At 40.4% G+C, this 12,571-nt stretch overlaps 2 protein-coding genes across 6 annotated transcripts in view; one reads left to right on the plus strand and one right to left on the minus strand.

The window, feature by feature from the left end:
* Positions 1-314: 314 nt before the first annotated feature.
* Positions 315-11,247, minus strand: anks6 (ankyrin repeat and sterile alpha motif domain containing 6). 4 transcript variants are annotated; one of them, XM_014030094.1, is made up of 18 exons: positions 10,414-11,247; positions 9,806-10,021; positions 9,535-9,736; positions 7,344-7,494; positions 7,222-7,266; positions 6,942-7,146; positions 6,730-6,836; positions 6,481-6,632; positions 4,759-4,996; positions 4,595-4,644; positions 3,603-3,797; positions 3,367-3,514; positions 3,068-3,276; positions 2,320-2,512; positions 2,073-2,140; positions 1,880-1,996; positions 1,676-1,772; positions 315-1,596 (listed from the first exon to the last, which is right to left on the minus strand). In XM_014030094.1, exons 1-18 carry the CDS (start codon positions 10,743-10,745, stop codon positions 1,547-1,549), a joined length of 2,775 nt encoding a protein of 924 aa, XP_013885548.1. In that variant the 5' UTR covers positions 10,746-11,247; the 3' UTR covers positions 315-1,546. The 4 variants fall into 4 exon arrangements, with proteins under 4 accessions (XP_013885548.1, XP_013885547.1, XP_013885546.1 ...); XM_014030093.1 differs by having other exon boundaries at positions 3,068-3,279; XM_014030092.1 differs by having other exon boundaries at positions 4,595-4,647.
* The window catches only part of rps20 (ribosomal protein S20), a 4,397-nt gene continuing 1,766 nt past the window's right edge, over positions 9,941-12,571 (plus strand). The window contains exons 1-2 of one of the 2 annotated variants that reach the window (XM_014030098.1): positions 9,941-10,011; positions 11,796-11,965. In XM_014030098.1, the coding sequence (XP_013885552.1) occupies positions 11,963-11,965 (3 nt within the window). In that variant the 5' untranslated portion in view covers positions 9,941-10,011; positions 11,796-11,962. Of the gene's footprint in view, positions 10,012-10,677; positions 10,761-11,795; positions 11,966-12,571 lie in introns of those variants that run through there. The other variant, XM_014030097.1, reaches the window with a different exon arrangement.

Here is a 12,571-nt window from a genome sequence, read left to right on the forward strand (position 1 = left end):
TGAAACCTTTTGGACCCAATTGATGCATCAATAGATCGAGTAATGAATGGTTGGATGGACTGATCGAACAATAGATGATAGATGAATGGTTGGAACAATGGATGGATGAGGTCACTAATGGTGAACACCACCCAAGCCCAACATTTAACTCTCTTTCTGCCCGGCCCCTTGGGTCAAAAGACCTACTGAGTCCTCTYCAGACCTTTGGGCCCAAGGGCATCAGGAGGGTTAAAACTAGACTTTCCAACAAAACTCAAAAAACCGTCTTCATATTTCACATCCATCAAGATGTCAAACAGAAGGAAAACATTTTGTTAATGCTTTATAATAATGTTAATTTATTCACTGGAGAACATTCATTTCTTAAATTATCTGTGTACACAGTGATCACTTAATCCAGGATTTAAAATCCTTTGGTAGGGTCCTCTGGTATAATCCTTCAGTAAGACCTTCGGTGTAGTCCTCTGGTATAATACCTCAGTATAGTCCTCTGGTATAATACCTCAGTATAGTCCTCTGGTATAATACCTCAGTATAGTCCTCTGGTATAATCTTTTGGTGTAGTCCTCTGGTATAATCCTTCGGTATAGTCCTCTGGTATAATTCTTTAGTATAGTCCTCTTATATGTATAATGCTTCAGTATAGTCCTCTGGTACAATCCTACGGTAGTCCTCGGGTATAATCCTTCGGTATTGTCCTCTGATATAATCCTTCGGTATTGTCCTCGGGTATAATCCTTCGGTATTGTCCTCTGGTATAATCCTTCGGTATTGTCCACTGATATAATCCTTCAGTAATCCTCTCGTATAATCCTTCAGTAAAGTCCCCTGGTATAATCCTTCGGTAGTCCTCTGGTATAATACTTTGGTATAGTCCTCTGGTATAATCCCTCGGTATAATCCTTCAGTATAGTCCTCTGGTATAATCCTTTGGTATAATCCTTCAGTACAGTCCTTCTGTAAATTTCGTCCAGAGTAAAAAAGTAAAATATACTATTGCTAATGTCTGCACTTTCCCTGCATCAGTGCATATTTTGTAATCATAGTACCTCCCTTTAAATCATCACAATCTTGCAGGTTAACATTTGGTTTGTTCTGCACTGATCAGCCACAACATTATGACCAATGATGTGAAAAACAGAGCATGAGGAATGATGCATTCCTCTGAAGAACGATGTGACATTAATTTTATTGAGCATAATGTTATGGCTGACAGATTAATCTCTTTTTATGCACATTTCATTTGTTTTAACTACTTTTATAAAACATTTGTTGCATCGCTCACAGTTTCATAGATAAAAATCAACTAAACTAATCCATTCACTCCATCGTGTGCTTTTTAAAATCAGCCGAAGTTCGGCTGAACTGATCCTGCTTTAGTCCATCTCACCAGCTTTGGACTCTAGTTTTGAACAGTTCAGTCCAAAGTGTCCTCTTCCAAAAATACTTCCCATGGATCAGTGTGCTGGCTTCAGGAACTTCCTGATTAAGGTGTACCTTAAACATCCCTACTTTAGGTACCTTTGGTCGTGTAGTTCCTGCTGAACTACCTCCTGTTGGACGAACACACCTGGTGTCTCGTCCACGTTGTTGGAGCTGGTGAGGAAAGACATAAAGAAAAATTAAGAGGAGTTTTTTGACATCAGATATTTGATTTTAAGTGTTTCGGTCTCACATCGAGGCCGGCTCGGCTGCCTGGGGTTACTGGCGCTGCTGCCAAAGGAGGACTGGAAGTTGTGGATGGTCTCCTGGAGGATCTGCCGTTCTCGACCCTGGTGCAAACAACTGATGAAATTCTTCTATTTTCTATCAAATCTGAGTCACCAACTGGTCTCCCAACAAACTGGGCACCAACAAGTTTAAGTTTAACCAAAAGCACCTTTCCAGCGTTGAGCTCTGATATGGCTGCTAAGATCTGCTGTCTGGGCCCGTCGGTTTTAATCCCCAGCTCCTTCAAGTCTCCGTCTGTGAGCGTCAGGAAGGCTTCCATGTCCACCTGAGGAGGAAAAACAGACTTAAAAACATGTCTGAACAGCAAAATGAAGAGTTTCTCCATTTGAAAGACAGAATACCTCCTGCTCCTCAAATATTGGCTGATATTTCTCAAGGGAGAGCTTTTTCAAAATGCCAGAAAGCTCATCTGAAAAAAATATATAAATAAATAAAAGTAAAGACATGAACCAACCCAATTCAAGATGGCCGCCACAGCATTTAGAAACAGAAAAATATTCATAACTTAGGTAATTTCACAGAAATTGAGCTAAAATGTGTTGTGGTACTAGTTGAGAGTCACTGTTGATGGTGTGAGAGCAGAAAGACCTTCGTCTGTGATGGTTCCACTACTGGAGCCCCCGCTGCTCTTGGAGCGCGGCTGGGAAGAAGCCGAGGACAGAGAGTCCCCCGGCCCGGGGGACAGCTTGGGCGTCGGGGACGGAGATGGGGTCAGAGTGGGGGACGTGCTCTTAGAGGTGGAGGAATTCCCAGACTGAGATCTCTTCTTCAGCTCCATCTTCTGCAGGAGGACAGACACGAGCTAAAACTATAAACTGTTAGCATCTTCTGCTAATTGAAATCAGCTGAAGAGTCTGAAACCATCAGAAAAAAACCTAAAAGATCAACTAAAGAGAAAAGCTAAAGTAAACAGAAAATAGCTCAAATCTGATGTTACCAAAACTTCAGCTAAAACCAGAACTGTAGAGAAAAGCTAAAATTACTAGAACAGTGGCTAAAAGCTAAATATAGCAAAGTAGCTGAAACCTGAAACTAATCAAACATTTTCTAAAAGCTAAAACTAGCTAAACAGTAGGTAAAAGCTAAAATCAACTGAACAGTTGCTAAAACTAGCAGAACAGTAGCAAAAAGCTAAAATTTGCATAACAGTAGCTACACGCTAAAAATGCAGCGTGTTTATAATGTGAATGCTGACTCAGCAGTCATGGTGTGAACAGTGACTGAGCGGTCATGGCATGAAAGATGACTCAGCGGTCGTGAGGTGAATGCTGACTCAGCACTATGACCCTTTTCTAACCATCAGTTTTATTGTCTTTCTGTCACAGGAGAAACCGACCCGTCTGGGCTGGAGGTCTGAGGAGACCAGGCTGGGGTGTGCTGGGATCTCTGGCAGGCTCCTATCAGGAGGCTGAGGACCGGGTCCTGGAGCTGGCAGCGGAGCCGGGTTCTGCTGTTTCTCTGCAGGTAGAGCCTTCACCTCCATCAGACCTGCTGCTCTTTTACGTTGAGCTGCTATCTGTGACAGAACACTGTCTGCACTKCCCCCTGCTGGACAAAACACTTGTGTTACTTCAGTCAATTTAAAACAGTCTCATAAACCAGAATCTATCTTTTTGATTTGATGTCTGAGTGAACCTGAGCGGTTGAGCCCTGCAACTCCGTTTGAGCCTCCGGAGGAATGAGGGGAATGATAGTGACCAGAGTTAGAGGGTGAGGATGACGAGGGTCCTTTGGGGATGCTGGGGAACTTAAAGGACCGGTTCACCACTCGAGTGATGGACGTCTGAAACAAAGCAGAGGACAGCAGGAATAAAATGAGTATAAAAACACAAACTTCAACACAAATGTAACATTTCCTCACAGACACTCACGATATCTGAGTTCCCGCTGCTGTTGAGCTTCCTTTGAGGAGGCATGGGCAGGCGAGGCGGCTCGCTCTTCGCCTCCCTGGGGAAGTGAGATCGGTCCGAGTTCCACGGCTCRAAGTAAGACGGAGGTAAGAACGGAGGGCTGGCTGCTTTCAGCTTGTCGCTGGGAATCCTGGTGAGGGGGGCGCCGCTTCTTAGCTTTAGGACAAGCACAACAATAAGAGGGGCAGCGTTAAAAAAACACGAGTCAGCATCTTTTTATCTGCTACAGCAAGCTAGCTGTACTTTTATCTTCTTATGCTACTTGTAGCTACCACACTGCTAGTTTTAACTTGTAGCTAACCTTTCGGTATGACTTGGTTATAGCTAGCTTCGGCTTCTTTAAGCTAGCTTAATGAGACTTTTAGCTAACCTGATGTGTTTAGCTAGCATTTTGATTTTTCAAACTAAAATGTTGCTACTTTTAGCTAGCCTTTTGCTGCTTTTTCCCCTTGAAGCTAACATTCTGAAATGTTTAGCTAGCCTTTTACTACGTTCACTTTTTTGCACACCTTTTATTACATCATGTTTTTAGTCAATCTTTTGTTACTTTTAGCTTCTAGCTAGCATTTTACTATTATAGCTTTCAGCCAGCGCTTTGATGTGTTTAGCTTCTAGCAACCTTTTCAATGCTTTTAGCTAGTCTTTGGCTACATTTAACCAGTTGTTTGTTACTTTTAATTTCCAGCAAGCATTTCAGTACCATTAACTAGCTCTTTGCTACTTCTAGCTTTTAGCTAACCTTTTGCTATTTATTGCTTTTATCCATCGTTTTGCTACTTTTAGCTTTTAGCTAGCCTCTTGATACTTTTAGCTTCCATCAAACACGTTAATAACTTCACTAAACTTTTGCTAATTCTAGCTTTAAGCTAGCTATTTGCAATTTAAAATTTCTAGCTAGACTTTTGTTACTATTAGCTAACTATTTTAGCCTGCTCTTTAGTCCAAACACTCACCATTGTGGTTATAAAAGGGTCTTCCTGCTCTGAAGAGGCTCTGAAGGGACCTGCTAAAAGAAAATCACAACATTTTTTTACCATTCACCTCGTTTTTAATGAGCTTCGTTCAGAAAACACAAAAACAAACTTCAGCTCGTTAATTCAGAGTCACGACAACTCACCACTATCTTTAGTCTTGACCGCCCAGACGCCGCTCGTCTCGTTCGCTCCAGGAGCAGAGGACTGCGGCGCTGCAGAGCTAGCCGTAGCCGCAGCCTTTGAGTCCGCCCTCATCGTGGCGTCCAGAGGAGCTTCAGCATCGTTGGGAAACGGAGCAAGCCGATTGGTTGAAAGGCCATGCCGCAGAGTGTGAGTCAGCTTCAGTTGCCGGAAACGATTCGACATCCTGCTCCACCAGGACTGCACAGTCCAACACCAACATCAGAAAGTAGCTAAAAATATTAGCTGTTAGGCTAAAGTTAAACTTAGCACAACAGTAGCTAAAAGGAAGGATTAGTTCAACAGCAGATAAACACTCAAATTAGCAGAAAAGTAACTACCACATAAACTTAACTATAAGCTAATGTTAGCACAACAGTAAAGTAAAACTTATATGATCCAAACTATAAATAAAAGCTAAAACTTACAAAAACCTAGCTAAAAGCTAGAGCATTAAAACTTTAGTTCACACTAAAAATCCACAAAACAATAGCTACAGCTTTAAATTAGCACAACAGTAGGTAAAAGAAGAACTAATATCTACAAGCTAAACTTAACTAAGTGCTAATTTATCACAACAGCAGCTTAAATCTCAAGTGATGAAGTAAAGGTTGTGAGATAGCTAAAGCTAAAGCCACCAAAATAGTACAGTATATTAAAGTGAAAACCTAAAGTTAGCTAAACTGTTACTTAAAATTAAACTTAGCACAAAAACAGCTAAAAGTTTAACTTAGCACAACAGTAGCTTTAAGCTTATAGATCAGCAAGAGCAAAAAACTGAAGTTTAGCACAAGAGCTGCTAAAAATTTCACTTAGCATAACAGACTCCAGAAGCTAAACTTAGCTCAAGAGTAGCTACTATCTAAATTTAATTAAAAGCAAATATTAGCGTGACAGTAGCTTAAATCTCAAATTACAAAAACTGTAAATAAGAGCTAAAATTGACAAAAACCATAGCTAAAAGCTAAAGCCATCAAAACTGTAGATCAAAGTTGAAATCAGCAAAATAGTGGCTAAAGCTTAAAATTACCACAATAATGGCTGAAAGCAAAGATTAGCACAGCAGCAGTTCATAATAAAAATAATGAATTTCATTTGGAGCGCACTTTTCATTAAMAAGAATCTCAAAAAGTGCTACAAAAAACAAAATTAATGTTAAACAACCAGCAGAATCAAACAAAGGAACAATAAAAATGCACTAAAAATAACAGCTAAAGCTCAACCTTTAAACTCTGTTAAAAGCTAAACTTAACTATAGTAGCTAGTAATAGCAGCTTTAATTCCAAGTGAGGAAAAATAAATAAAAGCTAAATTTGACAAAAACCTTAGCTAAAAGCTAATGCCATCAAACCTGTAGATCAAAGTTAAAATCAGAGAAAGAGTGGCTAAAGCTTAAAATTAACACGGTAATGGCTAAAAGAAAAGATTAGCGCTCCAGTGGTTTAAAGCTAAACCTAACTACAGTAGCTAGTAATAGTAGCTTAAATCTCAAATGATAGAAACTGTAATTAAAAGCTAAAATATGCAATATTTTATCTAAAAACTAAACATTTAAAACATCAAAAATTTTAAACTAAACCATACAAAATTGAAGCTAAAACTTGAAAATATTCCAATAGTAGCTAAAAGCTAGACTAATGGAAGTATTTGCTGAAAACCAAACAGATCAATTGAGCCTCTGCTACCTTCAGGCCTCCCTTGTCATCRGGCGGAACTGGGACGTTGTTGAGGGACTGTCTGCTTTTAGAGCGCGTAATAAAAGCTCTGCCTCGGTGTTTCGGCTTGTCTTTATCCACCTGCATGCAGACTGATGCTAACAGCCGGACCAGCTCTGTGTCTGACAGAAACAGCAAACAGGAAATAAAACAGCAATGACAGAAACCAGGACTGCATCACGGTAGCACTGAGGTCTGATCATAAACAAAGAGATCTACCTGGGTCGTTGAGCAGCATGACCAGATCAAAGGCCGTGTAGCCGTTCTTAGCTCGCAGGTTAACGTCGGCTCCTTGACCCAGCAGGTACTTCACAATGTCTTTATTGCTGGGAGAGGACGATTAGAGGACAGGAAGACAAACGGTAGAAGACAATGAAAGAGTTGTAAAAACACTTAAAGACACAGATTCTGCCCCTGCAGCTCGGACCGACCCGTGGTACGTGGCCTGCATCAGAGCCGTCCACCCGTGGACGCCGTCCTGTTTGTCCACGTCGGCGTTCTTCTCCACCATCAGCTGCACCACCTCCAGCTGCCCGCTCACCGCCGCCATCATCAGAGGCGTCGCTCCCTCCTGATTGGACGAGTTCACCTGGGCCGGGTCCTCCTCCAGGATGTCTTTGACCAGCTGGGAGTTTCCTGAGCGGAGACCAGGGGGACGGTCAGGGTCGGGGGTCTGGGTTCAGGCTGGACTCACCTGGTGCTGAGACTCACCAAGCCTGAGAGCGCTGAACACGTCGGGCCGCTTCCTCTCGTCGTCTGCAGAGAAATGAGCGAATCAGAGCCGAGACAAACACTCATTACTGACTGGTTACTGAGACAGGACCGAGCTGTACCGGTCTGAGGTCTGACGGTGGTTATAGAGTCCAGGTACGCCTTGATGTCTCTCTGTTTCAGCTGCAGGGACAGCTCTAAGGCCGTCTGGGACAGAACGTTGACCCGGTTCGGATCTGCTCCCCTCCCCACCAACTGCTGAGCTACAACCTTCTGCAGAGACAAAAAAAAAGCTTCAACTGCAAGCAAAACCACAGAAATACARTTAAATCAGCTAAAGAAGCTGAAACTCAGCTGTTATAGCTAAAAAATGCTAAACATTAGCTAAAAGTTAGCAGAAGCAAAAGTAGCTAAAACTATCAAAGGATAACTGAAAGTAAGCTTTTAGCTAGCCTTTTGATTTTCTTAGCTAGCTTAGCTTTTAGCTAGCCTCTTACTACTTTCAATTACATTTAGCYTTTTAGTTAGTCTTTTGGCTATTTGTAGATTTAAGCATGTCTTTTGCTATTTTTTTCTTAGGTTTTGTTACTTTTGCTAGTTAACTGCTGCCTATAGCTAGTGTCTTGCCACTTTTAGCTTCAAAATAGCCAAAAGCTTTTTTAAAATGTTTTTCAGCTAATACTTTGCTGCTTTTAGCTAAACTTTTGTTATTGTAGCTTTTAGTCAGCCTTCTGTTACTTTTAGCTGCAAGCTTTTTGTTATTATGTGCCCTTTCCTAGCCTCTTTTAATGTTCAGCTATAAAATGGCTTCTTGTTAGTTAGGCTTTTAGCTACCCTTTTGCTTTTCTTTGCTAGCTTAGCTTTTAGCTAGCCGTTTGCTATTTCTGGATTCTTGGCACACTTTCACTTTCAGGTAGGAGTTTTGCTAGTCTTTTGATTTCATTAGCTAGCTTATCCTTTAGCTAGCCTCTTGCTACTTTCAATTACATTAGCTTTTTAGCTAGTCTTTTGGCTGTTTGCAGTTTTAAGCATGTCTTTTGCTTAGTTTTTTTATTTTTAAATTTAGCTAGCTATTTGCTGCTTATACTTAGCATTTTGCTACTTTTAGCTTCTGAATAGCCATTTGCTTCTTTTGCTTTTCACCTAGTATTTTGTATTTTAGCCAAACCTTTGCTATCTGTAGCTTTTAGGTAGTCTTTTGCTGCTTTTAGTTAGTCTTCTGCTATTACTTTGTATTTTTTTCTAGTCCCTTTTAATGTTCAGCTACAAGAAGCCAGCTAAATGTTAAACAACATTAAAAGAGGCTAGGATAAAATACAAAGTATTAAAAAAGTTTACAGCTAAAAATAGCAAAAGGCTAACAAAAAGCAGCAAAAAAACTAGATGAAAACTAGCTATAGGCAGCAATTAGCTAGAAAATAACAAAACATATGCAAAAAAAGCAAAAGGCATGCTTAAAAACTATAAACAGCCAAAAGATTAATTAAATTCTAAATGTAATCAAATGTAGCAAGATAGCATATGCTTACAATAATAAAAGACTAGATAAAAGTTGTTAAAAGCTACAAAACGCTAATACTAGCTTAAATCTAAAAGAACCAAAATATTAGCTAAAGGACAAAAAATATCTAGCGTCTAGCTAAAAGCAGCAAAAGACTACATAAATCTACAAATAGCAAAAGCTTAGCTAAAAACAGCAAAATTCTAGCTGAAAAGCAAATGAAGCAAATGGCTATTTAGAAGCTAAAAGTAGCAAGATGCTAGCTATAAGCAGAAAATAGCTGGCTAAACATGAACATAACAAAAATTAAGCAAAGGTCAGGCTTAAATATTACAAATAGCCACTAAACTAACTGAACTAATAGCTAAATGTAGTCAAACGTAGCAAGTACTAAAAACGGTAAAAGGATAAGTAAAAGTAGGAAAAGGCTTGCTAAAAGCTACAAAAACCTACTACTAGCTTAACACTAAAAGAACCAAAATATTAGCTAAAAGCCAAAAATAACAAGAGGCAAAAGCAGCATCAAACTACCCAAAATCTACAGATAGCAAAAAATTGGGCTAAAAGCAGCGAAATACTAGCTGAAAAGCAAATGCAGCAAATGGCTATTTAGAAGCTAAAATTAGCAAGATGCTAAAAGTAGCAGAAGGCTAGCTACAATTAGCAGAAGATAGAATTAGAGACGGTCGTTTTGAAGCAAAGTGTATTTCTATGAGGTAATATTTGTTTCAAAGTATTCTTTGTACTTTTATTTACTTTTATTGTTCGTACGATTTATTTTTTATAAAGTTTGACGTGACGTCTGGCCTCACCTTCCCACTCAGGGTGGCCGCCATCAGGGGACCCCAGCCGGTGGTTTTGTGGGTAAAGTTGACGTCAGAGCCCCAGTCCAGCAGCAGGCGGACGGTGGCCTCGTCTCCATGCTGAGACGCCACCATCAGAGCAGTGATGTCCATGAACTCTCCTCCTCCTCCTGCAGCTGGACAGCCCTCAGCCAGTCCAAACCCAGCTGCACTGTGGGGACAGAAGGAGGGGGTCAGTGTGTCACAGAGCAGAGACAGCGTCACATGATGACAACACAACCTGCAGTTGTTGTTGTTGTTGCCTCCGGATATCGTCTCAGCAGCAGTCAGGTGGTCGTAGTCGTCGACGAAGGCCCCGCTCTCCAGGAGCAGCTTGACCACGTGGACGTGGCCCCCACGGGCCGCCATGGTCAGGACGCTGGCCCCCAGCCGGTTCCGCCCGTTTATCTCCGCCCCRTTCTCCAGGAGGAGGTGGGCCACGGTCAGGTGACCAAACCTTTAATTATACAAAAATAAATACATAAATCCAGRTCAAAACAGTTCTGCTCTTGTCTKTTAGCAAAATATCTSATGAACCAACRGACAGACGGAATAAAGATGGCCGCCACAAATGATCAACTTTAAAATAAAACATAAAAACATGTAAAACTTAGATAATTTAAGAGATGGAGCTAAAGTTTGGTGAAAGGTTGTCCTCTGGCCCCGCCTCTAGCATCTGTTCAGKGATGCTGTGGCACCCTGTGCACCCCAGCTTCCTGCCCACTTTAGCTCATTTATAAGCTAAATATAAAGAAATACAAATATGGATCAAAACTTTAGCTCATAAAGAAATACAAACTGGATCAGAACTAAATGAAACCCYCAGACCCTCGGTCCTCCTGGCCCCACCTGGCTGCCTGCATCAGCGGGCTCCAGCCGTAGTTGTTCCGGCTGTCCACCGACGCGCCCTTCCGCAGCAGGAACCGGACCAGGTTCTCGTAGCCCCCCGCCGAGGCGAACTGCAGGGCGGTGTTGCCCTCCTCGTCCGTGGAGTCCACCGGGACCAGGGGCGGCGTGAGGTCCAGGGCCGGACACTCCGAGCCCGCCTCCGACCTCAGCCTGCTCTGCCGACCCGACTCCCTCTGGACCCCGGGCTCCAGGATGCCCCGGACCGTGTCCCAGTCCCCCTCATCGCAGGCCCGGAGCAGCAGCACCGAGCTGGCGGGGACCCCGAAGTTCATGTCTTCATCTGCTGGGTTTTTATTCCGCCTCCATTTTTATCTTTGACGATGCTCAGAAACTTTTCTTCTTCTTCTTCTTCTGTCACTCTTTGGCCTCCGTTTAAAAAGCATCACGCGCAGGAAATAAAGTTAAATTTTCACAATAAGACCTGAAACTATTATTTAAAACATTCTCTGTTATTAAATCCGTCATAACATGTCTAAACTAAACAACTTTCCACGGTTCTGCCCGGTCCCGTTACTTCTGAACTCCGTCAAGACTCAAACATAACCAATCACTTCACTTCCGCTTATTTACAAAATAAAAGCCTAAAATAATCAGGAATAGTTTTTACATTTATCTAGAACTTTAACATTTCAGCTTTCTTTTACTATTTGTAGCATTTTGCTAATTTACCAAGGTTTTTGAAACCGTGGTCCTCTAGCTATCATTTTTTTTTGCTATTTTTAGGTTTTAAGTGTTTTGTTTCTTTTAGTTTGATTTTCCCTACTTTTGTTTTCAGTTAGCCTTTTTCTAAATTTACTTTTTGATAGCTTTTTGCTGCATTTACCTTGTGTTTTGTTTCTTTTAGTTGATTTTAAAAATAAGTTTTCTTGTTTTGCTACTTGTATTCATAGCTTTTAGAAACAAAAAATGTGCATGACTGTTGTGACTTCTGTGTTTAGATAAATGTTATAAATTACAAGTGTCACAGTTTTGAAATATGTCTGACAGACAGCAAAAAATGTAACATTAAACATATTTATGAAACATTTTATTATTTAAATAAATAAATAAATAAATAAATAAATAAATAATATTTTTTTAGACTTATGTTTAAGCAAAACAAGTGAAATTCCTAATTTAAAACAAAATTTGTTTTGTGTACAACATATTTTGTTGTTGTTTTTATATATTTGTTTTTTATATTTAAGTATATATTTTTTTCTTTAGATTTTTGAATGTTGTGAAATAGTCAAAACTCAAAACTCTCCTTTATGTCGTTTGYTGGTATTTGGCGCCCTCTGGTGGTCAATAAGAAACTACTGTGGTTTATTCACCGTTCTCAGATCACCACAGAAGAAGAAGCAGAGCCCCGGATGTTGAGTATATATTCAGGAAACGGGCTTCGGCTCGCTCTTTTCTACGAACGACCAACCACGTTTGTGGCCCAAGTTCCTGGCTCACCGCTGTTCGCTCGAGTTTCTCCCGAATAAGTCGGTCAGGAATAATTAAAATGGTAAGTGCTGTTTGAGTAAACCAAGGGCTAAMTTATGTCTCAGATTTTATAGTTTTTGAAGGTTAATTTAACTCGTATTTTAATGTAGCATTGTTGCTAGCTCCCGCATTTGAAGTCCCGCCGGATACAGTTCTTAAAACTCATGATTAACTATACTCGTTGTGTTTTTAGGTTAAACTTTTAATGTAAATTCATTACCCTGGCTTATTATGATCTTTAAARTATAGYTATCAGTTCGTCTTTCAGCTTTTTYTGATCAGTGAGTTATTTTGTTTGTAAAATAAGTAAAAAATGTGAAACRTTAAGCTACTCGTGCTGGTGCGTTCACTGCCTGAGCTTGACATGTAACTTCCTAAATCRGAACGAAAAACTGCTCAAAAGCTAATAAATTGAATTTTAAAAGCGATAGTAATATTTTATGTTAAAAAATGTTAAATTACTCCGTGTTCTCAGTAACTGGACGCAAACTAAATGTTTAAAATGACAACTGAAAGTCTTCCCATTCAATATTTGCAAGATGTTCATTGAGTTTTTACAACAATAACAAATAATAAATAGTGGATTGGGCTTAAGTGTTTACACTCTTATTAAACAGAAATCTGTGTA

This window comes from Austrofundulus limnaeus, unplaced genomic scaffold (assembly GCF_001266775.1).
Source record: "Austrofundulus limnaeus strain Quisiro unplaced genomic scaffold, Austrofundulus_limnaeus-1.0 Scaffold998, whole genome shotgun sequence".
NCBI lineage: Eukaryota > Metazoa > Chordata > Actinopteri > Cyprinodontiformes > Rivulidae > Austrofundulus > Austrofundulus limnaeus.